At 41.3% G+C, this 27,798-nt stretch overlaps 2 protein-coding genes across 3 annotated transcripts; both read right to left on the bottom strand.

The window, feature by feature from the left end:
* Nucleotides 1-477: 477 nt before the first annotated feature.
* On the bottom strand, nucleotides 478-14,254 carry NUB1 (negative regulator of ubiquitin like proteins 1). 2 transcript variants are annotated; one of them, XM_071559889.1, is made up of 15 exons: nucleotides 14,084-14,254; nucleotides 11,684-11,801; nucleotides 11,440-11,601; nucleotides 10,040-10,098; nucleotides 9,425-9,495; nucleotides 8,807-8,989; nucleotides 7,187-7,275; nucleotides 5,737-5,843; nucleotides 4,655-4,841; nucleotides 4,183-4,290; nucleotides 3,867-4,019; nucleotides 2,908-3,054; nucleotides 2,520-2,618; nucleotides 1,583-1,775; nucleotides 478-1,159 (listed from the first exon to the last, which is right to left on the bottom strand). In XM_071559889.1, exons 2-15 carry the CDS (start codon nucleotides 11,798-11,800, stop codon nucleotides 996-998), a joined length of 1,839 nt encoding a protein of 612 aa, XP_071415990.1. In that variant the 5' UTR covers nucleotide 11,801; nucleotides 14,084-14,254; the 3' UTR covers nucleotides 478-995. The 2 variants fall into 2 exon arrangements, with proteins under 2 accessions (XP_071415990.1, XP_071415991.1); XM_071559890.1 differs by lacking the exon at nucleotides 14,084-14,254 and adding an exon at nucleotides 13,594-13,744.
* A 4,671-nt stretch (nucleotides 14,255-18,925) lies between these two features.
* Nucleotides 18,926-24,835, bottom strand: C7H9orf152 (chromosome 7 C9orf152 homolog). Its single transcript, XM_071560151.1, has 2 exons — nucleotides 24,414-24,835; nucleotides 18,926-19,741 (listed from the first exon to the last, which is right to left on the bottom strand). The coding sequence occupies exons 1-2, from the start codon at nucleotides 24,640-24,642 to the stop codon at nucleotides 19,170-19,172; spliced, it is 801 nt and encodes a 266-aa protein (XP_071416252.1). The 5' UTR covers nucleotides 24,643-24,835; the 3' UTR covers nucleotides 18,926-19,169.
* Nucleotides 24,836-27,798: the final 2,963 nt, after the last annotated feature.

Here is a 27,798-nt window from a genome sequence, read left to right as displayed (position 1 = left end):
AAGGCCCCATTTCCCCTGGATAAATACCGGGTAAGGATACACTCTCACCAGACAGAACGTTCACTACAGCCGGTTCCTTGTTCCTATCAGGCTCCAGACGGGGCCTGGGCTCCCTCTACCGAGAGCATGGAGTCATGGAAAGCAAAGAAAGTACGTCCAAAAGAAGCTGCCAGGCAGGGGAACTCCTGTTCCCGGCCCAGAGCCGAAAAGGGGATGTGACAAACCCACAGAAATCCCAAAAAGTTTCTTCAGAATTCTGAAGCTGGATACAACTACTGAGACAGGACTTGAACCAAGTTCTGTTCAGACAAAAAAAATCTTGTAATCCCCAGGAAATCCATCAGCCACACACCTGCAGAAGTTAAGAGGCTCTGCTTGGGGAAAATAGTTATTTAGTTATAAAAGGAAATACCAGTACATCACTACACCAGGCCCAGGACACTGGTTTTGACAAAGCACAGAGATCTCTCACCAAAAGCAGAAGCAGCACTGAGTTACCTTTATTGCCCGTGTAACACCTGCAGGAAGGGACAAGAGGAACACGGTATAAACCCATGCACAGCAGATAAATAAATGTCTCTTAGAAATCTTTCAGAAGAAAAGGGGAGCAGTTGGAAAACTGATACCTCTACAGCCTCATGAGCTAAGGTTTCTGGTTTACAAATTCATGTTTTTCTTTTAAAGCTGGTATTTTAAAATGGTATAGAAATGCTTCTTTACTAATTGAATTAACTTATTCACAATAAAAATATAGTTTAGTTCTATTAAATTTTTTTCTGAAAATAAATGTTTCTATTTTTCTGCTATGACAATAAATTACAATGTATCACAAATGTAGGCTTTAAGCAGAGTTACAAATAAGCAGGAATTAAGTATTCCACCTATGGTTTAACTGAATTCAAGGCCCTTAGTAAGAGATAAGCTGAAGGTGCATTTATAATCCAAACTCAGTTTGACAAGGTAAATACATACAACTGAAGTAGATTTAATGGGATTTAGGGCTGTGGTACTTGTATATAGGATAAGTACTCATGAATGATCTGTTCTTCCTCCTCCAGTGTTAAATCCAGATAATCCTCTTCATGTTCAGGAATATCCTCTAGGATTTCATTGACTGCATCAGTCTCCATGTCTTCATCCGTTGGAGAACTAGAAGAACCTTCAAATAAAAGCAGCAGCAGCAGTGAATTCACCTCTGAAAGAAGTTGGTACTTTCCCCTTTCACCAGCATGGCTGCTCTGCCAGTCTGTTCCTGCACAACTACCTCTAACTTACAATTACTCTGCAAAGGACAGGGCAGGATGGCCAGTTTTTCCTATTATTTCAAGATGTAGGAAAGCCTTTAGTTACACAACAGGGATCACTAAAGCTCTGACAAGTAATACGAGAAGAAAATATGTGCAAGTATCAATTATGGTTCTATCAAAGGCTGCCTTGCCTGTAACTGTGTTTCCAGTAAAAGCAGCCTGGGGCATTACTCGAGCCCCTCTACCTCTATTTAAACAGAAATCACTTCATTTTTCCAAACAAAAAACAGAAGAACGACCTTTCCTTCCTCACCTGCTGCATGCAACATTCTTACCTGCAGACTCCATAAGCAAGTCCTTCGATGAAGCTGATTCCTCTGAGGGACTGGATCCCTCTGACGACAGCAGCAGTGAAGCAGGAAGAACTCCCCCATAATGAGCAAGGGTTTGGGAAGCCACATGGATATGGCCTTTAAAGACCTTTAAAGCTTGTTCTGCTGACTCACGGCTGAAACCCATATACATCAGCTGCAGGATGGGGAAAAAACCAGAAGAAAATCTGGAGAAATCCAAGCTCATCTGGCACCAGGGTCTGACAGGAATCTGACTCTGCCTCTGGCAGCCATTCCTTTCACACAGAGGAAAGAGCTGCATGCCAGGAATTCCAGGACAGTGACTCTGGCTTAGCGAACAGTTAACAACAGGGCAGTGACCTATTAAACATGGGGATGTTGAGCAGGATCAAAAGCCTCTTGTATAGTATTAGACCAATTCTTTTTCTGTTCTCAAAAGGAAACTTCAAAGCACTCTAGCATATCAGGAGGGTGCACGTGCTATTTACTTTCACTAGGCAATAGTTTTCTTGCCTGACATTAATTAATCAGCCATACTAACTACCAATGAGCTTATCAGACAGCCTGTCATGAGAAAGACCCATTCCAACTCTTTCCCTTGTGCACTGCAGTGTTTAGAGACTTAAATAAGTTTCTCATTTGCTGTCATTTTTGGGACAGAGCACTGCAGTTCACACACTTCCCCTCTCCACCTGCATAGGGCAGGTTGGTGCAATGGGAAGTCCACACAAATTATGTTAAGCCTGAGCACGATTTCACCATGAGGAGTGGGTGCCAGACAGCGGAAGTGTGACAGCCTGAATGACATGGGTCAAGAAGTATTTGTACAGCTTTGCTTAAGGAAGATCTGCCTTATGTTTGAAGGCATAAATCAGAAACACGACAACCAACTCCCAGGAAAGCAAGTGGTCTAACTTACTTGCTCAACACTTTCTTGGGAAACCTGAAACTGGTCTGTGGCCACAGAATCATCATCATCATCATCATCCAGCAGTAACTCCGTGTTGTCAAGAATAAACTAGAATAAAATAGAGACGGACCACAATAAAGCAACAGATATAACAGTCCTTGACATGGATGTGTATGTAGCCCAATAGTGGACAGAAGAAAACCTCAGTCAACTGAAGTGGGTGACACAATTCATTGTGTCAGGAAGTGAAAGTTCAGTCATTATAATCCAGAAAAGGTAGCTATGAAGTGACAAATACAGACTACAGAAAATAAGAATCTGCTAAACAATAAAAAACCCTCACAAAACCAAACAGATTTTTTTTGTACAGCACCACTGCTCCTGAAAAATCACTGACCTTAAAGGCTTGGTCCAGGTTTCCTTGTGTATTTTGAAGAGCTATTTGAGCAGCTCTCTCTGAATAGCCCATACTTTTCAGGGTATTTATGTCTTCCAGTCGCTGCCGCCTTTTAGCTCTCTCTTCCCTCCTTATCTGTGCCTTTTCCTGCAAGAAGACATTGCAAAGCCCACTGCACATGGGAATGCTTTAGCACACTGCCTTTGCATGTAGGGTTTCTTGGATTTTTTACTTCAAATTTGAATCTCTTGAGGAAAAGGCGCTTTTTTTTTTGTAAATACAGACTGTGCTGCCAGACACTTGTTACTAAATAAAGCTGCATTTCCATGAGGTAGCTCTGTCTCCATACTTCCGCTCTGCAGATCAGATCTGGTGCCATCACAGCTATTCCAGGCCCTGTGTGGTAAGTGACAAACCCGTTTGACAGATGGGCCCACAGACACGACTTGCCAAGGACATACAGTCAGAACTGGGCAGGGAGCCAAGGAGTTCTGTTCAGCCTTCCCTTTGACTTTTCTGTCCACTCTTCACTGTCTAAAGTGTAGAAGCACCGCCTCGGCCTACCAAACATCACTTCAGATCTAGACAGCACTGTCTTCACTGTAGCACAAAAATCCTTATCCCCTCCCAGATCTCCCAAGTGCAAGTTTTATTCCCACACGGAGCACTGCTGAGCAGCAAACACTGGTGCAAAGTCTTCACACATGCCTCTGTGGTGCAACCACAGGTCTTCGGTGCTCTCATCCCATCTGTTTTGGGATAGAGCTTCCCCTATTAACGCATCAAGTTTTGGTTTCAATCTTGTGGCAGCACGTCAAGCTGTCAGTTACACCAACAGTGCCAAGGCAGGATAATCCAAGCCCTTCATTTAGCACCATGCTGCACTAGTCACACAGCACACGATCTCATGGACAGCCCAACCGAGGCAATCTGTGATTTAATACCTTCACTGCCCATACCTCTCTCCTGTTGGTAATCAGATTGGCAGCATGCTCCACGTTCCCATGGCACGCGCGCAGGGCAAGGCGAGCTTCCTGTTCCGAGAATCCCAGGAGAGACAGGCGATCAACTTTATCAGGATCTATGGACAGCTCTTCATATAAAGAAGATGCCTGGACATAAAAAGGATAAAATGACACTACTTACACTGTTGCTGACATACAAACAAAAAATGCCTCCCCATTTCTTTGAGTAAGCAAAAAACAGGTGCCAGATGGAGCTCAAACACAGGAACTGGAGTGAACGACTCCAAAGTTTTACCTAATGGTGTCTCACCTTCTGGATGTACTCTGCAGCCTCCTTTTCTCTGCCACTGTGATAGTGTCCAATCCCTTGAAGGAGGTAAAGCCGTAGAAATAAAACCTTCTCACGACCATAGCTTCCCTAAAGAATTGTTTAAAGAAGGAGGGGGGAACATGTGGGTAGAAGCAGGTGATAGAACATGAGTTCATTATCAACAGAACACTTTACATACTTAAGAAGACACAGTCAGTGCTATGTGACACTTGGTGTGCAGATAAAGTACCACACTTAAAACCCTGATGATGTCTGTGCCTGTAAACACGTTTGGCATGACCTTTCTGTCAAGTCCAGTGTTTTCCCTGTGCTGACAATTACACAACTACATGATAGGCTAATGACACACAAGAAAACTTTAGACTTCTGAAAGTCAGTCTTGTAATACTTGAACAGGAACTTGACACATGGAGAAAGAAAAGCCACCATAATTAAATCAAACACAGCATACTTTGATGTCAATAAGCCTTTCATGGTTCTCCCCATAGCACCTCTGGAAGCATTCGTGTGCTGTGGACAGCTTTTTCTCTGCATCATCCAGGCAGTCCAGCTGCTCCAGGCGGAAGTAGCACCACACTATGTCCAGCTGCAGCACTGCATAATTATCAACAGTGTTCAGCAGTTCTGTGCTGCACTCACTGGAAAATAAATAATTTTTAAAAATTACAATTTTTCTGGGAAAGGGTTGGTTTTTTTTCCCTACATGTACTTTTTAACATCCTTGAAACAACATGCTAGAAGCATGCACGCTCACCAGTTTGAGAAAGCACACTGTTCATCTTTGAGAGTTATATTTTGAGTTATGACATCATAACTGCTGTCAAGGGAACTTGAATAAGCACTGATCTCCCATCCCATTCACTAACACACAGGACACTAATGCTGAAACTACATCTCTAAGCACTAGAATAACAAAATGTGACTACTATTTAAGATGACACCTCTAATAGCAGAATGGAATTAAACCAGTATTCTTTGGGAAGACAGAGAAACTGTCTTAGTGCACACAAACATGCTGAGTTCTGTGCCAGCCTCCCTGCACATACACACAGATGAGAAATAGACAGGGACAGTATTACTTTTGGGATCTCTTAAGAGCAATTTAGGGCTCTGACTGCTGACAGGAAACTAATTTACTTGCACAAACCCTGATATGGTTACTGACCTCAGCTACCTGCTTCACCTTTTACAAGAAATTATCACTTTACAGAAGCAATTGCAAACGAGTATCCGTAACTGTCTCTCAACCTAATGCAATTTATAACCTACTACATGAATATTGACAGTTTCTGTTTACCTTGTTATGAAAGATTAACTTGCCCAGTGGCAGTATCTGTTTCAGCTGTTCTACATGAAGCCACCTGTCACTGCAAGTCAGAGCCTTTATCTGCTGTTTCCCATCTGCAGAGGGGGTGTGAAACAACCCCAGGCAAAACTGGCCCTGATTTACATGCACATGTAGAGCTAGTGCTGTTCCTGTATTTGGCTGGCAGTAAAGGAAAGAAAGACACAACAACTCAGAAATGTTCTTACCAGAAATGTTTGTCAGCATCCAGCAAATATGGCAGTGCTATTTCATATTCTTTCTTCTTCATTAAAGCTCTGCCCTTCTCATGATAACCCATTGCCAGCACAAGTGCCTAGAAAAACAGATTGAGACATTTTATTGCTCCTCCCTGACTCAAAAGAACTAAAAGGAAACATCCAGGTAATCCATCAGAGCCCTCGTTCTTCCTGGAAAAATACCACAGTATCAGTTCTGTAAGACCAGCTCTGTTTCACACTGCTTCATACTTTTCTCCCATCTGTTAATGCTAGACATTGTCTAATTAAAAGCAATGAATGTTACCAACACATGAAATGCTGCACCAAGCTTATTTTAAGAATGCAACCCTAGAGAGATTTTTCAATGGTAAGTGATAAAAAGCTCAGCATTTTTCTGGGTGCTACACTTCCTAACAGCACCAAATTTGTTTCATTTTGCTATTACAACTATCTTGTAAAACCTAAAAATTCACCTTCTGAAAAACCTCAGAGCTAAATTTTGAATGTGTCAGGAGAGCACTCCTGTTCCTGTGGGTTGGCAAATGGAAATGTAAATAGCAATTCTGGATAGAAACAACCTTTCATCCTTGATCAATACTCATCAAATCTCATGCACTTGAACATTTGATACTTTAACTCTTGAGGTGAATTACTCCTTTCAGCACTTCATCAGAACAGCATGCACTGTGAGACTGGACACTTGCAATTCCAACCATCCAGAAACTGCAGGTGATGCAGAAAACACAGCATGCCTCAGAAAAGGCTAAAGCAACAGCTGACACACATTGGGGCCTGTTCATTTCTGCACATTTTTGTTATTGAGTGTAATTTCAAGTACTTTTAAAGATTTTATTTATCTTCAGAAAAGCCAGTAGTCTTGAAAGACAGCACCTACCACTATTCCCCTGCTTCAGTAGCCAGCATCAGGTATGTCAGCCCCTCTGTAACTCAGTGCATGCACCCAGGCAGAGATATTTTCAATTGAGAAAGGGGAACTTTCTTGAATGTTGAACAAATTTAAGTATGAAAGGGCACACAGTGCAAAAGATCTCAAAACTATTTTAAAATAGTCCAATTTAGAGACTCAACAACTTTGCAACTGAAACTAAGGACTAACAAATTATTTTCATCCCATTCTAGGGCACTGAGACATAACAAAATTAAAGCCCGTCTTAAACCACAAAAGTAAGATATGAACCACAAGGGTCAGTGCAATGAGATCAGAAATCAGAGGTTGTCTCCAGCTGACTGAAGCATTACCAAATATAAAGACCTACTTCGATTTTATTCCAAAATTATTTGTATTAAGCAGACATCTAGTGGGCCCAGGGTTACATCCCCAGAAAGTCTGATTGTATTTCAATCCCATATTTTAAATGCTTCACTAATCAAGCTTTAAAGAGCCATCTTAGTGACTTTGTAAGATACTTTAACCTACTTTTTTAGCTTGAGGAGGAATCTCAATTGACCTTCCAGTTTGATTAGCTATATCTAGGTAAGGAACAGAGTCTGGATCCAAGTACTCCTCTGAAAGACACAGAAAAGCAGGTAAAATTTTAAGTACCACCTTCAACAGAGCAACTCTACTGCCATAATATTATGTCAGTACACACATCATTAAACAAGACAGCACACAAGGCCAAAAAGAATCAGAACTACATATAAAAGCTGCATGTGTGTTTTCTGGACATACCAACCAACAGTGACCTTGAGCAGATAAACATGAAGAACTTTTAGAAAGGTCACTAAGGAAAAGATCTTGTGTATCCAGAAATTTAGACAACATTAAAAGTTACATGAATTGCAAAGAATGTTTTGAGAAAGACAAAACACCTACATTTTACACAATACAGCATTTGAAATGATTTATCAACTAAAGCACAGAATATAAAAAAATACAATTGAGCACAGCTGATAGAGCTGAAAAAAATACAGCTCAGTATTTTCCTTCTCCATATCCTTAATCCTTATAACCAAATTATCAATTTTGTTTTCACTTCCATCTGATTTACGATGAAAAGATAACTGTCTTTTGTTTATAAGAAAAGTAAAAATGATTTTGTTGAGATTAAAAGCTTCTGCCCTGCAATTTTTCCCAGTTGAAACAAAGGGGTTGTTAAATCCTTACTATAAACAGAACCTTCAGCCTGTGAGCCCATTACAGACTCCACTCTGTACTCTTGAGATTGGATGTACCTTACAGTTGTAAAAACCTTAAAGAGGCCCTACAAAGGATTCAAGGTTTGGGGTTTAAACCACTCCTTAAGTCCATAAAAGAAATCACTTATTTCATGTGTTCCAAATCTGATATTATAGTAAGAAACTGGCTGTCACAGACTGTTAAAAGCAGCTTTGTTCAGGTGTTTCTGCATTTGGCAGGAATTCATTACCTGCTGAGCTCCACAGTTCATTGTTGTGGATTTTTGAAACAATATAAAATAGAAAAGTGATTTAAACTCACCATGTAGCCACGCAACTCACAAACATAACCTCATTTTGAAAAATTACTACTGTTAAATTAACTATAACTGAATCCACAGTTGCCAGCAATCAACATCCAAGCAATGAGAGCAGAACAGCCACTCTGCAGATGACAGTGACAAAGGAGCTGCTCTGCACAATGAAACCATGGTTACACAGCCACAGCTGAGGTAAACTACAAAAAAAAAGTGTTTAATGACTTAAAATACATTATTCCACCGTGCTTACGTCTGCAATAAATTTAAAGCCTGTTCTCACAAGTCACCAGTCCCTCAACTGGGACCAGTTAAATAACTGATTAAAGTACCAGTTAAATAACTGATTCATATCATATCCTTCTCAGAGTGGCTTTGCAGTATTCTAGTTGTGTAAGAAGGGTTAGAGTAGAAAAGGAAGTTTTAGACGACTTAAAATCCAGTTTTCAAGAAGGTAGAAGCCTAGAAAACTACAGACTGAAGTACAGCCATGGTACAGGCACTCTCCCATGTGAAAGGTGACTGAGAAAACAATTTTTGATGCCCAATAATTAATAAACACCATCTCGCCCTGGCATCATAAACCCCACAAACCCCCTTACCTCTCTCTGCTAGAATTTCCAAACCCTTCTTAGTTCTTTTCATCTTGTCACTTATTTCTTTTTCTTTCTTGCATTGCAGTTCTTCCTCCTGAACCTTCCTTTTGGTTTCCTCATCACTCTGTTCCAGTTGAAGTACCATCACTTTTGCATTGTGTGTTACACCTTGGTCTTCAAGGGTTTTGCCTGCAAAACAGAGTATGATCTTCTAAGGGAAAAAAATTTTTCAGATGCTTAGGCCATCAATGAAAAGAAAGGTGTTGCCATCACTTCCCACATGTCTGACAGACTGAACATGTGCAAAGCACTACAAGTTTTTGAAAGTGCTATCATAAATTTTTTGAAAAAATTTAGGATTTCTCTTAAATGTGCATTTTCACGTTTCAACACTTGAAAAATGGATTGTCAACATTTATTACAGGATTCCTATAATTCAGCTAATTTTATTCAAATTTTTTTTATCAATATAATTTAATACAGTTCCTGTAGAGCAGAAGCTGATAAATTTAGCTGCTTTTTCTTGGGAATTTCTGAAACTAACAGAGGTATAAGAAATTTTTCTCCTGATAATCAGAAAACTAGAAAATTATCACAGAAGCATCCTCAACTAGAGATACATACCCAGGTCAAGCTGCTTCTTATTTATGATTATTTTGACAGCATTTTCTTGTAAACCATATTCCTGTGCTATCCTGTGAAACAAATAATGTTATCCATGAACACAAATTTATATGGCCACATTACTGTTACAATACCAATAAAAGTTAAAAACTACCATGTTCATAAGTGGCTTAAAACTTTTGCTATAAAAGGCTGCTAGAAGAAATAACAACATCAAAAAGCTTTGCGTACCACAGAGGGAAAATGTGAGATAGAGAAAGGGAAAAAGCAAAACAGACAAAAAAGAATCTGATTTTTTTAGGCTTAAAAACACACCAGAAAGAGAAGTTAATGTTCACAGTTCAGAAGACCTGCCTAGTTACAGATGTAACACTAGTGCCTTCTTGGGTAACAGAACTATCTTTTTCCACAGCTACAACTTTCCTCTTTTCCATCTGTTAAACCACACCTGCTTACAGGGAGAACTGCCCTACAGGGATACTGGACATCCTGTTCAGACATATGTGCTAAGAAAAAGCTTAAATCAAACAAAAAGTCTTTTGTTTGTATTTTTAAAAAATATTGTATGACAGGGCACTACCCCATTACAGAAGAGCAAAGGGTGATTACACTTACTGTGATCTGAGCTCCTTGCCTGTGATGAACAGGCTGGTTTCCAGTGGGATTTTTCTGCTCTGTAGTAATTAAATTGGGTAGGGGAAAAAAGAGGGAAGGAAAAAAAGCATGGTGTCAAGATACTTTGGATATTTTCCTAATTAACTGTTTTACAACTAAAATTTCTTTTTTACATAATAATCCTGTTATGGGTTATGGCTGGATATACATATTTGTATTTTCCAGGCAGAGAGTCCTATATTTGCTATACAGTGTTAAAAATAAGCATTATAAAAGCAGAATATTCAGCATTAGATAAATCTAAATTCAGAATCAAATAATTTAAACTAATTTAATTATGCACTTCCAATTTTAACTCTGCTTTTAATTATACCACTCACCTGTGACTGGCTAAGTTATGATTAATTCCTACTAATGTCGCTGGTCCCAGATTAGATAAACTTGAATTTTAAATTAATTAATTCCCCTATATGCCCAGCAGCATTATAAAGTAGAATTATGAAACTATTTGGTTGTTTTAACAGCATGGCAATAATTTAAAACCCTCTGCCATTTAGTCCAGGTAATTATTTTTCACTACAGGAGTATTTTACGTGTGAAACTAGAGGTTGAAGCCTGACTTTAAAAGGGCAAAACGTAATTCACTTCTCTCTTAGTGAAGAATTGGAAGTGGCTGCCTGGGGAGGTGCTGGAGTCACCATCCCTGGAAGTGTTCAAGAAATGACGGGATGTGGCACTGAGTGCCATGGTTTAGTTGACAAGGTGGTGATCCATCAAAGGTTGGACTATTCTGGAGGTGTTTTCCAATCTAATTGATTCTGTAATTCTGTAACTGCCATCACAACAGAAAACCCTGCTTTTCATTTCCAAGTTCAAACACTGGACATGACCATTTTAAAGTATGGCCTAAGATGGCACCAAATTCAAGTTGCTTATTGCACATAAAGGGATTGGGGTTTTTTAAAGCTGTCATTTAAACAAAAGCTGTGGTAATACAGTGATATTAATATGCTGACTCAACTTCAGGTATTTCACAGCTGACAAAAATACATCTGTTCCTTGCTGCTAATACTACATCAGAAGGAATCAAACTGAAATAAACACACAAATCTAATTTCCTTTTCTTAATTCAAAGACAATTTGTAATGAAATCCTAAAGGGAAAAAGGACTGACCACCCAATATTATATTCCTTTGCCTAGATATTCTCACATACCTGGGAGACTAAAATATATCTATATAATTCCTTCCCTCCCCATTTTTTATACTTAACACAGATAAAACTTATATAAAACATCTGAAAAAGTTGAAGAAGGGAAGATATCTGCATCAGACAAATATCTAGAACTCAGAAGGTCAAAGTAAAGCTACTTATCCTGACTTTCCTGCAGTGTTACTTACTTTTCTACGAGGCAGATATATATCAAGTCTTGCAATCCCAGTCACTTTGAAATTCTCATTTCCTGTTCCACGTTCAATTGCTTTACACCGTATTTCTTCAAGCATATTCTCTGTCTCACTCTCATTGATATTCAGCTTGGCTGAATATTTTTGTACAAGCTCCTAAGAAAACAGCAAGAAAAACTGGGAAAATGCACCAGCAGTATGACATGGAAGATGTATAACATCAACTGAGAGTATTTACCTTCATCTCTTTACCAGCTTCTTTCTTTTCGTTTGTATATGGTGGTTTCCACAGCTGAATTTTGTCCTCTCTCAAGCAGCTTGTCAGTTTTGCTATCAAATACTTCTTTTGTGCCATCCTTTTAAAATAAAAGCAGGGAAAAGAAAAACAAACAATCCTTTAATATAACTTTTTGGTGGTAAGATATTCTGGCTCTCATAAAGTCTAAGTGATGTTTTGGAATTCTGCAATAGAAGATGAGCATTAAAGGCATTCCAGGCATTTTGGGGGGGAGGGGACCCTGAGGCAAAACTATGAGAAAGAACTGGAAAACATCCACCACTTTCTCCTCTGAAATGTGTCCTTGCTGTACCTCTGCCTTCCCGCTTCTCCTTCCTCCCTACTTTAACAGCCCCTCTACACCACTGGACAGCTGAATATGAGTGATTCCTGTCCTGGGGAGGACAGAAAAAATCACGGGAACATCTCAGAAGTACAAATTCCACAGTGAGACCATGAGGGAAAGTTCCCAGCCCTCCAGAAAAGTGGGATCAGCTGGAGTTGCAAGGAGCCAAGAGCAGACAGTGATCCACATCTCCCTTCCCCAATCCCAATCATTTGTCAAGGAAACAAATTTAACAGTATCATAAAACGACACCGTCAAATTCTGATTTCACAAAAATGGAAGATTATGGTGCCACTTCCAGTCCAAGAGATTCTTCTCAGTTAATCAGCATGTCCCTGGGGAAAAGAAACCACCTCAAGAAACAGGGAAGGCACAGAGAGGCCAAGGAAAGCTGGGTGCAGTGATCTCAACAGCAGAAAAAAAATCTAGGTGCATTTTAAAGCATTTCGCCTCTTGGACACTGGAAATCGTATGGAAAATGTCCTTTAATTTATGGAGAAAAGCATTTAAAATGTGCATATATGCACTAAGGCTGGCATGAAACGTGATTCATCAGTTTCACTTTTCTTTCAGAAGGGTTTCCATCTTTCTTTCTTGTTTATTAGCACAAAGCTGTCAGGAGAAAAGGGGATAGAATAGCAGAATTAAACACTTCTATCAGTTTCCCCAGATTCAAAGACTGACCCTGGCTCAGAAAAACACTATTTGAGGGGAAGACAAAATGCAGACAAACATTCAGTATGTGCTAAGTCTACTGGTCAGCCTTCCCTGAGCCCCACCTTTAGTGAGCTACAAAGAACCCTGGAAGCTGCACTGACAAGAGTCTCCTCTGAAGAGGAGTCAGAGGGATGAACTGGGCAAGTGGATGGTTTAACAACCCTTCCCGCTGGATTGCTGTGATTTGCACAGTGTCTGTCCAAACAGACAACCACACATTCTTTGTCCTGCTGCAGTTATTATTATTTTAGGGCCGAGACAAAACGTGGCCTTCACAAAGCTGACAGTGACAAACACACTCAGTTTGCCAAAGACTGCACTGTAGTTATGAAGGCAGCTTTCCCCTTTTCCCAAAACACACCAGGGAGTTCTCATGAACAGCCTGTAACCATCATCTTCCCACGTTTAGGTTATGCTGAAGAACCATTTTATAACTACAATTCTACTTGATGTTAACAAAAAAGTTACCCGTGACTTTGGGGTACCCAGATAAAACCTAAAATTGTAACCAGTGCTTAGGACTATAAACTAAATGCTAATGACATTCATAAAATGGTTACTCATCTGTTTATCAATACTATAGTTTGGTAAATATATGATTTTTTATTAGGCTATTAAAACAAAAAACACCAATGGAGTCTTCAACTAAACTTATTCCTACAAACTCTCTGTAACAAAAATTAAAATTTTGCTTTCACAGACACAAGCCCTTACTTTTTATATGTAATATTCTACTATTTACCCTAAATTCCTATTACACCACCACTAAAACGTACAAGAATCCTTAGCACAAACTCTTGCGACTTACTTTTCCACCAGCCAAACAAGCGCTGCTGACACAACTTCACTTCCAGTGAGAGTTTAAAGGGACTTTCTCATGACTAGTTGGGGTAAACAAGCAGGGGATTTCCAAGAGGAGCTCTGAGTGCGAGGCCGAGCCTTCCAAAGCAGAATGTCACCCTCTAAAGCCAGTTCGCTCAGTCACATAAAGCACGTACCGAGATGTGACGCACGGCATGAAACGCAGAAAGAAGCCTCAAAAGCCAAGAAAAAGGGGACTGTGAGAACAGCTGACTAATAGAGCAGAACACATTAACTTCCCTAAAGAAAAGGAGGAAAGGCGCCCTGGCACAGCTCTGAGACGTTGCTCCGTGGGTCGGGAGGGGAATCATAGAATCAAACCCGCAGGGACGGACACCCCGGGGTGGCGGAGCATCCTCATCCCACCCGGGGGCACATCCCGCCCCTGCCCTGCTCTGCCCGGGCACAGTCACCACTGTCACCCCGCTGTCACCCACCTGCGCCCCCGGGCTCGGCCCCGCCGCCTCCGGGGCGGCTCGGGCGGCGGCTCCCGGAGCTCCTTCCCGGCAGGACGGCGGGGCCGCGGTCCCTGAGGGAAGGGAGGAGAGGGAATGGGAGGGGAAGGATTGGGAGGGGCTGGAGCGGCTCCTACGGCGGCCCGGAAGGCCCGTGAGGGAAGGGAATCACGTGTGGCTACCGCGCCCTGCCCGCCGTGGTGGAGCTGCCCTGACCGGGCCCTGCCCTCACTGCAACCCTGCCCTCATCGGGGCCTGCCCTCACTGCAACCCTGCCCTCCCCGGGGCCTGCTCTCACCGGGCCCTGCCCTCACTGCAACCCTGCCCTCACCGGTGCCTGCTCTCACCGGGGCCTACCCTCACTGCAACCCTGCCCTCCCCGGGGCCTGCTCTCACCGGGGCCTGCCCTCACTGCAACCCTGCCCTCATCGGGGCCTACCCTCACCGGGGCCTACTCTCACAGAGGCCTGCCCTCGCGGGAGCCTGCCATCACTGCAACGCTGCCCTCAATGCAACCCTGCCCTCACTAAAATCCTGCCCTCATGGGAGCCTGCCCTCGCTGCAGTCTTGCCCTTACCGGGGCCTGCCCTGCCCGGGCCCTGCCCTCACCGGGGCCTGCCCTCACTGCAATCCTGCCCTCATAGCAATCGTGCCCTCACTGCAGTCCTGCCCTCACTGGGGCCTGCTCTCACCCCGGCCCTGCCCTCACTGCAACCCTGCCCTCACCTCAGTCCTGCCCTCACTGCGGTCCTGCCCTCACTGCGGTCCTGCCCTCACTGCAGTCCTGCCCTCACCAGGCCCTGCCCTCGCTGCAGTCCTGTCCTCACTGCAACCCTGCTTTTACTGAAGTTCTGCTCTCACCAGGGCCTGCCCTCACAGCAATCCTGCCCTCACTGCAATTCTGCCCTCACTGCAGTCCTGCCTTCACTACAGTCTTGCCCTCACTGCAGTTCTGCCCTCACTGCAGTCCTGCCCTCGTTGCAGTCCTGCCTTCACTGCCATCCTGCCCTCACTGCCATCCTGCCCTCACGGTGGCCCTGCCCTCACTGTGGGCCTTTGGTGCTTGGTGTTCGTACACTTCCAAGCCTAATCAAATAGAAAGGAGTCACAGAATCACAGGGACAGTCAGGTTGGAAAATTGCTCTGAGCTCATTGCGCCCAAACCAGGCCCTGAGTGCCACGTTCAGGCTTTCCTCAGACACCTCCAGGGATGGTGACAACACCACTGCCCTGGGCAGCCCGTTCTGATGTCTGATCAGCCATTCTGTGAAGGAATTCTTCCCAGTGTCCAACCTAAACCTGCCCTGGTTCATCTTAAGACCGTGTTCTCTAGTCATAGAATCCTAGAATCATAGAATCATAGAGTCGATCAGATTGGAAAAGACCTCCGAGATCATCAAGTCCAACCCTTGGTCCAACTCCAGTCCCTTTACCAGACCATGGCACTCAGTGCCACAGCCAATCTCAGTTTAAAAACCTCCAGGGATGGGGAATCCACCACCCCTCTGGGCAGCCCATTCCAATGCCTGATTACTCTCTCTGCAAAGAATTTTTTTCTGATCTCCAACTTCAGTTTCCCCTGGCAGAGCTTGAGCCCATCGTGCCCCCTTGTCCTACTGCTGAGTGCCTGGGAGAAGAGACCAACCCCCACCTGACTAGAACTTCCCTTCAGGTAGTTCTAGACAGTGCTGAGGTCACCTCTGAGCCTCCTCTTCTCCAGGCTAAACACCTCCCGCTCCCTCAGCCTCTCCCCATAGGACTTGTGCTCCAGTCCCTTCACCAGCCTTGTTGCTCTTCTCTAGTCCTGTCACTGAAGAGACTTCCCACTGATTATGTAGGTACCTAAAAGGGGGTGCCAAGAAGATGGACCCAGACTCTCCTTGGTGGTGCCAAGCAACAGGGAAAGAGGCAATGGACAAAAACTGAAGCATGGGAAGTTCCACCAAAACATAAAGAAGAATTTTACTATGTCAGTGATTGACCAGAGGGGTTGTGGAGTCTCCCTCACTGGAGATATTCCAGAACCATCTGAATGTAATTCTGTGCTCTAGGACAGCCCTGTGTGTGCAGGGAGGTTGGACCACAAGACCCACCCTTCCAACTTGACCCATTCTGTGATCCTGTGGTTCTGTGAGACATAATCTGTGAAACAGCGGTTTACAAACTCTTAAGTGATGTCCCAGTGTTAGAAAGATAAATTACTTGTCAGTAGAATTGCCTTGTTTAGTTCTTGACATGTTTCCTCAGACCTAGAGGGATGGTGAACATGGGGGAGGTTAACAAAGCTTGGTGAAGAGAACATATTACTGATAGTGGGCACAAAGAAAGGAGAATTTATGGACTGCAAGGACATTTGGCAGAACTCCCAAGATAAGGAAGAAACTGATAAAGTCAACTCAGCAACTGTGCTGAATCAGCTCCAAGTGGGTAAAAGGCAAAAGGGGAGACCCACCTACTCAAGAGAAAGACTGAGCACAGAGACTAATTACCAGGAAAAGCAAGAGAATTATTAAACAATAGAAGATAGAACACTAATTAATAAGAGAACTCTTTAACTTGTAGCCAATAAACATCAGTGCCTTTTTTTGCTAAACTGTATAAATAGTAAAGAGATTTGACTCTTGGCGTTCTTGATTGTGGAATACCACCAACCACCCATCCTCACACAATCTGAATAAAATAATCAATGTCTTCCTTGAATGTGTCATTACTGGCTTGTTGTTGGTGTTAACAGCTAAGAAATCCAATTTTGTGGACAACAGTGGGAGCTGTTGGCCCTAGGGTGTCTGATAGCTTGTCCCTGGGATGTGATGGGGGGTTCCCAGGGCTGCCTGAGGGACTGTCCCTGCCAGGGGCATTGGGGTCAGGCAGGTGCTGAGTGCTCTGCAGCCACTCCTCAGCTGCTACCTCTCCGTGTGAGAGGCAGAGGGGCCTGAAATTCCTGTCAGTGCTGAGAGAAACCAGTTCCTCAAAAGGCTGAGGTTCTGCAAAGTGTGCCAGGAAGGATCAGTGTGGGTTTTTTTATTTGGTGTATTCTTTGAAATCAGCAGTGTTGATGGTGAGATTTAGCATGGGAGCTTTTATTCCCCCTTCAGTGGGGGTGGGCAGGGTCTTGCCTGTCAAAAATTAACCTGGGTTCAGAGACAGGGCTGGAAGAACACATGGGGTGTCTGGAAAACCTGGTGCTCCACAGTACCTCACGCTGAGGCGGTGCTCCAGTGTCACTTCCAGTCTCCATCATGTGCTGGAGTGGCAGCAGAGTATGAGGTTGCAGACATTTCGCTGTGAAATGTGGGCTTCTCAATGTTGTGTTTGCATTAGAGGCCCTCAAAGGGCTGGGGTTCGTTCCTGCCTCTTAAAATTAACTCACATGGGCTACATTCTTTCATGTGACCAGCTGTCCCAGAAGCAAAAGATTTTATTTTAAGTGCTCTAGTGTGTGACTGAAATCATTGCACAGCAGTGTTACTCATTCTAGAATGGGTGGACTTGCAGGACTGTCCTAACATTTTCCTTAGAAAGTCGTGCAGACTATGGGAGGGTTCCATTTCCAGCTTTGGAAATGGGAACCTCACAGGGATCCATGGCTTGTGAACAAGACACTGAACAAGACACTGAACAAGAACTTCAGGATTCCAGGCCCCACCATGTGCATAAATCAGTCAATTTTTCCTACTCATAAACTCAGGGTAAACTTGCTTTTATGGCAGTCTTGAGTTCAGTGCTTGAAACTCAACTAAAGCTATGGTAATAATGATGAAAATTCCCGCTCCATGATCACCAAACATGAAGAAGTTAACAGAGAAGGGTTTTGAAGATCAGATGCTCTTGAGAACTGGAACTTTGTAGTATTTAAAGTTTTAAATTTTTTCTCATTTGCCCATTTCATTTTCACCACAGCTGCTTTAAGAAAAAAACCCATGATTTTCTCATTAGACAATTGTGCATGTGTAATATTCCAGTCTCTTGAAATGTGAGTACAGCAACCATCCTCTTAACTAAAACTACTCCATGTATAAATGAAGATTTACTGAAATTGCTCTTCCATAATGTCCTTGGAAATTAAATTGAAAGACTTATCCAAAGGCAAAATGTGTTTTCTAAATAAGTTTCAGTCAGTACCAAGCACAGTAATATTCTAGAGAAGCCTGAAGAAAGGACAAAGTGTTTTTATGAAAGTGTTTACAGAGAAGTTAGTTACTTAGTCCATGCATGAAACTGCATGAAGTTTAAAACCAAGGTTTTCAAGGTCCATGTTTAATTAAGATAACTAATTCAATCAAAGGACAATAAAGTTTTTGAAGTATTTCCTTCCAGGCAATTTCATGTTTCATGTGGACTAATCGTTTCCCTGTTATACCCATACCTATTGTGCATATCTGTGTTTTATCTTTTTTTTCGTTGTTTCTAATCATTCTTTAAATACTGAACTACTGTGAAAGAAAAAATATCTGTGTTTTATCTTTTTTTTTCGTTGTTTCTAATCATTCTTTAAATACTGAACTACTGTGAAAGAAAAAAATGGTACCTATGATGTCTCATGCCTACCCATTATCAAATGGGGAGACATTTCATGTATCCAATTTCTTTGAAACCTGTTTGAGGAGGCCTGTCTGAACACTTGCAGCCAGAAGTGGGTGATATGTCACTCCTGTCTTTGTTATTGAAAAGCACCGGCAAGGAGGGTCTTCCTCTAAAGATCTTGCAGGAGGGGAGGGCTCATTAGTTTTCTAGTGAAATACTGGGGATAGATGGGAACAATATTTTATTATAAAATTTTTATATGCAAAAAAATTGTATTTACTAAGTCCCATCATAACAATAGAAGTGAGTAGAGGTTTTATTAATTAATTTTAAAAATACCTCAGCATCTTGAATGTCTTGAAAGTAAATGATGAAATCATATGTTAAAGCTTATAAAGATACTAAAGATTACATAGTAAGATCTTCCTTGGCTAATAAAAGTAGTAGATCCACAGCAGTTTGATCTATGTAACTAGAAAGACTACTTTGCTATTTTAAATTTTAGTCAAGTTTTTGACTAAGTTTTAGGTGTTACTCAATGTCTTCATGGTGAGACATATAATCCAAGCTTCCTTGCTGCTTCAGAAATTCTGGGCCCTTTCTTATTAGGGAAAGGGTAAAAGTTCAGTTTGTTGCAGACTGGCATGCATTTTGTAGAAGAAATATGCTGATGTGTCCAAACTGCTGAAGTGGGTGATTTCAGAGGAGGCTTTTGGCAGGAGCTTGAAATGCTGCAGCCGTTCTCTTTGCTGGAACTGTTCAACATGCTTGAGCTTCCCAGTTGACTGAGCGCAGATAATTCACTTTCTCCTCCTAATTGCTTGGTCTGGGGTGTGCCATTTTCCTTTGAAATCAGTCTCTGGTTGTTGAAACTCCATGGCCTGTTCTTGCACTGGGAAAGATCCCAGGAAACATCTTGTGCAGGGGCTTGCCCCAAGCGGTGGGTTCCCAGGTGGATGTGCCATAGCAAGTCGTCTTCTAAGTTGGCACCGTTGGTTGTCTCCATTGTGACTTCCTTGACAGGAACATCTCCTGTAAATGACTTTGATCTTCTAACTTTTTTATTAATTAGAACAGCATTCACCATTGATTCTGGGAGAACAGATTTCTGTTCACCTGCAAGAGAAATGCATTTGTGCCCGTTACCATGGTGGCAAACACAAGAGTATGGTTTCTCTGTCATAAAATCATCTGAAAAACTTTAACACATGAGTTCATCTGTGCTCCTTCTGTCTGTGGCTGAGCGTAGTGCAAGTTCTTTCGAGGCCAGTTTAAAGAGTAAAACTATTTCATGCTTGGCTTTGTAGTTCTTAGGACACAAATGGTATCCTAGCTTTAGTCAAATGAAAATGGAAATTTATCAAGACAATATTGATCTAGCTGGTACTCTAAGACTCATTAACAGCACAGATTGAGAACTGACTTCAGTAATTAATTGCTTGCAAGCAAAACTTAAAGGTGAGTAGGGACTTGTTCAGTCTGTTGGTAGGTGCTATAATTTGAATGGCAAAATTTTTCTGTTTGGTACTGTTTTGAGTTTGTATTCGCAACTTAATAATATTGTGTCCACTTCTAGATGAAACAAGTTGTGAATGTCTTCTTTTTTGTAAAGAGGAATAATTAACATATAGGCTTGTATTTTGATATTTTGCTGCAATTATTACAGTCAGTAGAAATGGCGTGAATAGCTTATCACAGTAGTGTTGCCTGAAGGATTGCTTAGAGGAATCTGCTTGCTCCAGGAATGGTATAGAGTAGCTGTAACAGTGGGAGAGAATCTGATCCCCTGGGTTTTTTTATTCTCCTGTCACTGTAGCTGAATTTCTAAAGCAGTGTGAAAGTTACTGTTAGAAATGTATAAGATATTAGGGATAGAATTGATAATGCTACTTTAATTACTGCAATTATTAATTGCAGCAACCATCAAATTACTGGACAGAACTGGTTTTCTGTCTTGAAAATGAAAAAAAGCTGAAGCATTACACTAATCAGTTGACACTGCAACTACTGAGGAAATATACTTCATTTGGGATAGATATGGTTTAAAGTAGGAGCTATGCAGAATGCTGGCCTTATTTACAAGGCTGAATTATAGGGACTATGTTGTTGCAGTATGAGTTATGAAGCGTAGCAAAGGGAAAAAAGTAGACATAAAAGAATGATGATTTTATTCTGAAAGTTTCTCTGAACAGCTGCTTTAAAAGGATTGTAACCCTGAATTTGAAATGGAGCTAGTTTGGATGCTGCCTTTACAAAAACCTCACAGTACAGCCTCTCCTTTACAGCTGCCTTTCTTGCCATCTTTACAAAGAAGTATTTGAAGATGTCAGACTCAGCTGATTTACTGGCAGTAAATGAGCCTGTACCAACAGGGCTTTGGCTGAGGAGGCATTTTCTCTGCTGCCTTTGGTTGTCACTGAAGCAACAAGCCCAGCATAATATCTCAGAATTTTTTCTGCTCCATGGGTTGTCCATGTAGGGTTGATCTGATAAGAGCTGCTTTGCAGCATGGCTGGGAGGGAGAACTGTGAGAGCCACATCTGCTCTCCCGCTGTGTTACTGGGAGAAAGGAGACTAAAGCATGTGCAGAGCTTTGAGATACAGGTGGGTTTGTGCATCTGTCTGTACAGTGAAGTATGTTAACAGAGTTTCTCAGGGTGAGATAAGAGAGATAAGAACACACAGTTCTCTATCATGAAACAGTGAGAATCAAAGTTATGACTGGACTATATCCAAGAAATAATGCTGACCTTGGGTGGCTACACAAAGGTCTTGCAAAACAGAGCCCTGTGTGTTCTGCAGAACAGCAGAGTGCCAAGCTATGAAAACTGGGGATTGTTCTCCATATGTGAGAGAAAAAGCAAGAGAGAAGAGAACAGACAGACTGAGGTGAAGCAGCTTTGCACGTTCTTGTGGGTGTTAACTGTGTTCTTGGCTAAACTGGCATTAATAGGCAATATCAGGTATTAGCTAGAACCTCATGAGCTGGCCATCAGAAGAGTTATGATCTGGCTTGAGCTGGCCAGAGAGTTCAAAGTAGTGAATCCAGTCCAATTTTAATAGTCTGTACTGGTTTTGAGTTCAAGTTTGATTTGATTCCTTGTTTGGCTACAGGTGCAGCACACAAACTTGAGCACTGCCCTTGGATAGAAATGTGAGAGTCCTGAACCACTGTGTGTTGAATTAACTCACATTCAGCACTCTTGAAACTTTTAAAGAAAGCTGCAATTAGACCAACCTGTCTTTCTGGTTGTTTTTTTTCCCCTTTTTTTCCCCATATAAGTTGGGTGTTATAGCTTTGTTGCAGAGTTGTTTACCACCTGGCCTTTTTCATGTACTGTCATCATTGATAGATACTTTTAAGGTTCCAGAGTGGCAAAAATTAAACTTATTTCAAGTTAGCTTGGGAAATACTTCGAAGAGATTTCTGCAGTCAGTGCTCCAGTGTTTATTCTGTTGTGACTGCATGTGCTGAATGCTCCCATTTAATTCCTAAAGTAAATACTGTTTTTCAGCTTCTTAGCCAATAAATAATGAATGCACTGCTGTATTATCTCCTAACTGGTGACTTTCAAATCTTATCAGGCCCTTTGTTCTCAAGTAATCAGGAATGGCCAGAAGCATGAACGTGGCTGCATGTACTGGGGGAAAAACAACAAAGTTGTTTCCAGGTGACTTTTTAGTTACTAACCCATCCATTAAAGACCTAGAGAAGTTAAAGGGTCTTAAGTTTTGTTTAAAGGTCCATGATTTCTGGCAAACAGAGAGTGAGATTCAAAGCTAAAAGTCCTCAAGGAAACTTGGAGCTACTATTTGAACTGTGGTCCAATAAACCTGTCCTGCTCAAAATCCCTGTGGTATCATGGAAAGACAGCTGGTTTGTTAGGCAGGAATGATACAGGATTTGACTTGTTAAAAGAAAGACCTTTGGCAGGGATTCTTAAGACCACAAGGGACTGAAGGTGCTCTTGTTCCATGAGGGTTTTTGTGTCTGGCCTTTGAGGTTTGTGTGGGGTTGTGATGGTGCTGTTGTTTGTTGTCTGTTTCCCAGCCCAGACATAATCTTACCCTCTAGGTAGGGAAATAGTTTGCTGTCAGTACAAGACACTGATACACAGACTGCATTTTGGTACTAGCTGGAATTTCAGTGTAGTGTAGGGCATTAGGCTCTCCTGACATGGCAATATGCACCTCTGCTTGACATATTCTTGAAAACTGATGCATTTAACAGGTTCAAAGTGCTGAGCCATGTAATAGATTTTGCCAGCTTCCAAACCATGGGAATGTGTAGGGTCAAATTCTAGGACCTTGAGAACTCAGCATAACAAAACCCCCCCAAACTTCAACAGCTTCTAATGGTGACATAAATTCTTTCCACACAGGTTGTTTAAAGACAGAAGTTCAGTGCAGTAGGTTATGTGGTTTTGTGAATGTTTTGGGGTGTGTCTGTATTTATAAAAAATATTTGTATGTGGATTTTCAGCACTAATAAATTTTAAACGTCACAGAAACTGTCCTACTTTCTTACATCTTTTAATCTTCAAATGGGCTTGCAAAAAACCTGCTCTGATTAGATTCATTATATCTAAAGCTTCATTTGAATTAATCTGAATAAAGGCTTCTGCTTCATTTCTTTAACTAACTTATATTTTTGCTATAGCTGATTAGATGGGCTGTTTTGTCTTCAAGTTAACTGCCTTTTCATACCTGATAAAGTAAGCTTGTATATGTATTTTTTCTTCCTCACAGAGATTTTAGTTCTTTTAAAATAAGGATTTCAAAACATTTGCATGAAGGAATATTTAAGTACTGAATCTGTTGAATAGTTCATAATTAGGTGTTTTTTCATTAGTTTTGATCATAAAGTCTGACACAACCAAATTCTAAAACTGCTGGAAAACAGAAGAAAACTTAAAGAATGAAATAATCTAAGTTTTACCCTTGTTAAGATAAATACTAATGTGAGAGGTGAATGAAGCATGTTTTTCATGTTGCAATTAAATTCAGAAGACAAGTTCGTTAATTGGCTTAGCATTCTCAATATCACTTTAACTTGGAAGGTTAATGAACATGTATCAGTGTAGTATTGCAAGCAGTAGTTTAAAAATGTTCAAATACTTGAAACTTTCTTAGGTCAAATCAGTCTGACATGAGTGATACATGTTGTTACTTGTTTTTCTCTTTATGCATTTTCCAAGCAATATTCACTGAAAATACTTTCAAAATAGGACCTCTTGTTCAAACCTTGTGTCTTAGTTACCCACTAATTGTTAATATAGCTTTTTTTTAGCAAAAACCCAACTTGTGTTTATCACTTGGTATTTACTGTTGCTTCCTGTAGTCTTTTTTAACACAGATAGAGAAAGGAAAAATTGATAGGCAATCCAGAATTGCTGGTTCTGATGGAAGCATTCAAGAGAGCAGAATCATTACAGAATACATTGCACAAATACACTTACCACAGACATGACATACATGGCTCCTGTAAGAATTACCATTTATGTTCAGAATTTTACTTTATTGACATAAAACCTGTAAAACCTTACCTCAAACATGTTCATCTGTTTCAAATACATGTTAGTGTTTCACTGACATCAAGGTAACCGATATAAACAATTGATATAAATCTTTCAGTGAAATGAACAAAACCCTAGAATGACAGAAAAGTAATTCACTTTTACCTCTCTTGAAGCTGAATATCAGAAGAACAAAGCCAGGAGTTACTAAAGATTTAAAGAAATAGTCTTTACACTATATATGCATTTTCCCTCTATCAATATAAGCATACCTGTTTTATATACAATAATGTGTGGTTGCAGTTTTTGCTTCTGTTTGATATGGTCATACTGCTCCTCAAGTATGCTCACATCCATCTTGCCGAGCTGCTCACCACGGTCTGAAACCTGTGGCTCTGAGGTATGAGTCACTGAAAAAATACCACTCACGTATTTGTAAACCTTCACCATCTGTTCCAACACGGAAGAAAAAGTCGTGCAGAAGCAGGACACTTCCTTCATTGTGTTGGCAAGAAAGCAAATCAAGTGTGAAGCATCTGAAATCTTCCTAAGTGAACAAGTAACTGTCTTCCAAGCACAGTGACTTGAGTCAGAAGTTGCCTGGTCTAGGCTGAAGCTGTTGATGTCAATGAGCTTGTTTTCATGCAGTGTGTCTGGAGATCCTGCATGCAGAATTCATGGTCAGGACTGGATAGATGGATTTAATGTTTACCTAAGGTTGTGAGCATGTGAGACTTTGCCAAGAAAAACAGTGAAATACAAAACCTCGTTGAACACAGTCAAGTGCAGAAAGGGCTGGGTAATACTGGTTTATGTAGCAAGTTAATTCTTAAAAGGATGCTGTTGTGAAGGCATCCCCAGGACAGTAGATCCTGGGAAATATTTTTCCATGTTTATTTCCATGTGTTTTGTGTCTTTCCCCTTCCACTCTCCCTTCCTTAACTTTCACCCAGTTTCATTCTTGCTGACAATTCTTGGGGCAATGAGGTGGGAGGATCTATTATGCCTTAAGACTTTTGTGCTTATTGCTCCCCTTTAAAGAATATGTTAATAGTATTCAGTCCTTGGTGCAGAGTCAGAAGAGTATGAGCCAATGGCACTTGGAAATAGGAGACTTCAGACAGGAATGCTCTACTCTGACTCATTCGAGATTTCTGCTGTTTTCTAAAATGAAATAAATTGCAGAAATCCTATTTTTGTTACCGAGAGCTGAGCAAATCCTTCAAATGCATGGCAACCCACATTTTAAAACTTACCATACATTTAACAGTACTATCAAAAATGGGGCAAAAATTTAAAAAAATACATGGCTTTTGATTATATCAGATAAAGTATAAAACTATGTCTGGACTATGTAGTGCAAGTTTTTGTCCCTGAAATAGGTCCATCAAGGGCCCAAGAGAGTAGCATGTGAAAAAACAATGCAGTTAAACTGTAGTTTTAACACAGTTGTCGTCTGCTCAGTTTTATGCAGTGACTTTAAAGGTACTTTCTTAAAACTAAGTTGAGTAAATAATCAGGAGTATGTCCCAAGAGTCACTTTGAATGCAAGACTGAGTTTTTGTAATTAAAATGTCATACTCTAAACAATTTGCCTTATATGTGACATAAAACAAGCAGAGAAATAAGGCTCAAAACCCAAAATATTGATGCAAGGAACTGCAGTTTGTCAGAGCAGTTCACTAATAAAGCAGGACACATTAATTTTTTCTAAAGAAAACGAGGAAAGCCACCTGGCACAGCTCTGACACGCCCGGGACAGCAGCCTCAGGGGGAACCTCCAGCACTCACACAGCTGATCCCTGAGCTCCTGGAAGGAAGGTGAGAGCCGTTGAGGCAGGGGCTGCGGCATCACAGCAGCGGCGGGTTCCAATGGAACACCACAGGTGAGGGGACTTGGGAGCCAGGCAGAGCTCATCACAATGGACAGTGTGATGTGTGGCCAGAGGAAGCAAAATAGCATTGCATTCCATGGCATTTTTTTCTGGATTCTTTTGTGGATGGGTCTGTGCAAACATCTCCAGGTGCAGCATCCTCCATCAAGCACAGCATAATTCAGTGGAATTGTAGGAAAGATTAATGGTTTGAGGTTGCCTTGTGTGCAAAGAAAATGGTAATTTCTCTTAGAAATGGATAACACTCCTATTGCTTTGACTATAGGCTTTTATTTATCCATTGGTTATTTATTTATCCATCACTATATTTCCAAGATATCTTTTGAGGGGATGGTTTATCTTTCTGGCTAAGAAGAGTTTGTGTCTAGAAGGACATAATCCACAGGTGTGAGACTGGCAATAGCCCCTCACCTATGAAAACCTCTACAGGTCTGTGGTGCAGCTGTGGCACAAGAGAAGATCATAAAATCACAGAATGTTAAGGGTTGGAAGGAATATCGACTCTCGACCCCTCCTACCATGAGCAGGGACACCTCCCACTAGACCAGGTTGATTAATGCCTTTGTCCAACCTGGCCTTGAACACTGCCAGGGTTGGGGCATCCACAGCCTCCCTGGACAGCCTGTTCCAATGTCTCATCACCCTCACAGTAAAGAATTTCTTCCTAACATCCAGCCTAGACTTCCTGTCTTTCAATTTGTACCCATTACTCTTTGTCCTATCACTGCAGTTCCTGATGAAGAGTCCCTCTCTGGCTTCCCTGTAGGCCCCCTGCAGATACTGGAAGGTTGCTTTGAGGTCTCCATGCAACCTTCTCTTCTCCAAGCAAGATGTTAAACCCTCTATAAAAACCCAGTTGTACTCCTACAGTTATGTCTCTGCAGTTCCAATGGTTATGTCCCCTTTCTGCACACACTGTTGTAACAGCAGAAAAGTGTGTTACACCGCTGGTAAGGAAGATGCATTGTTAGATGGTATCAGGAAGCTGAGTAATTAATTCAGACTCCTGTTTTTTAATGAAATACTAGGGATAGATGGGATCCAACAATATGGTAGTATAAAATTTATATATAGGAAAAAGATGGCATGTACTAAGACCCATTACAACAACAACAGAAATGAGCAGAGGTTTTATTTATTATTTTTAACAATTATAAATATATGAAAGGTTATGTATTAAGGCTCTTCCTTGGCTAATAAAAGAAATAAAGCTCTTCCTTGGCTAATAAAAAAAATAAACCCTCAACAGGTTGATCTGTGTAACTAGAAAGACTACTTTGCTACTTTAAATTTTAGTCAAGTTTTTGACTAAGTTTTAGGTATTACTCAATGTCTTCATGGTGAGACATATAATCCAAGCTTCCTTGCTGCTGCAGAAATTTTGGGCCCTTTCTTATTAGGGAAAGGGTAAAAGGTCGATTTGTTGCAGGCTGGCATGCATTTTGTAGAAGAAATATGCTGATGTGTCCAAACTGCTGAAGTGGGTGATTTCAGAGGAGGCTTTTGGCAGGAGCTTGAAATGCTGCAGCCGTTCTCTTTGCTGGAACAGTTCAACATGCTTGAGCTTCCCAGTTGACTGAGCGCAGATAATTCACTTGTCCTTACTAGTTCCTTGGGTTGCATCATAAATGACTGACTGAATCATGGGGTGACCAGACTCTGGTTATGCAGTGCATAGAGTTCTGGTAAGACTCAGCAGGCTCACATGTCTAAGTCTGCAGTAACTGACTTTTTAATAATTACTCTTGCCTTCCCAATATGC

The sequence above is a fragment of the Pithys albifrons genome, chromosome 7, assembly GCF_047495875.1.
Source record: "Pithys albifrons albifrons isolate INPA30051 chromosome 7, PitAlb_v1, whole genome shotgun sequence".
Classification (NCBI taxonomy): Eukaryota; Metazoa; Chordata; class Aves; order Passeriformes; family Thamnophilidae; genus Pithys; species Pithys albifrons.
Note: the sequence above shows the minus strand (reverse complement) of the source record. Positions and strands in the feature narration are given on the sequence as shown.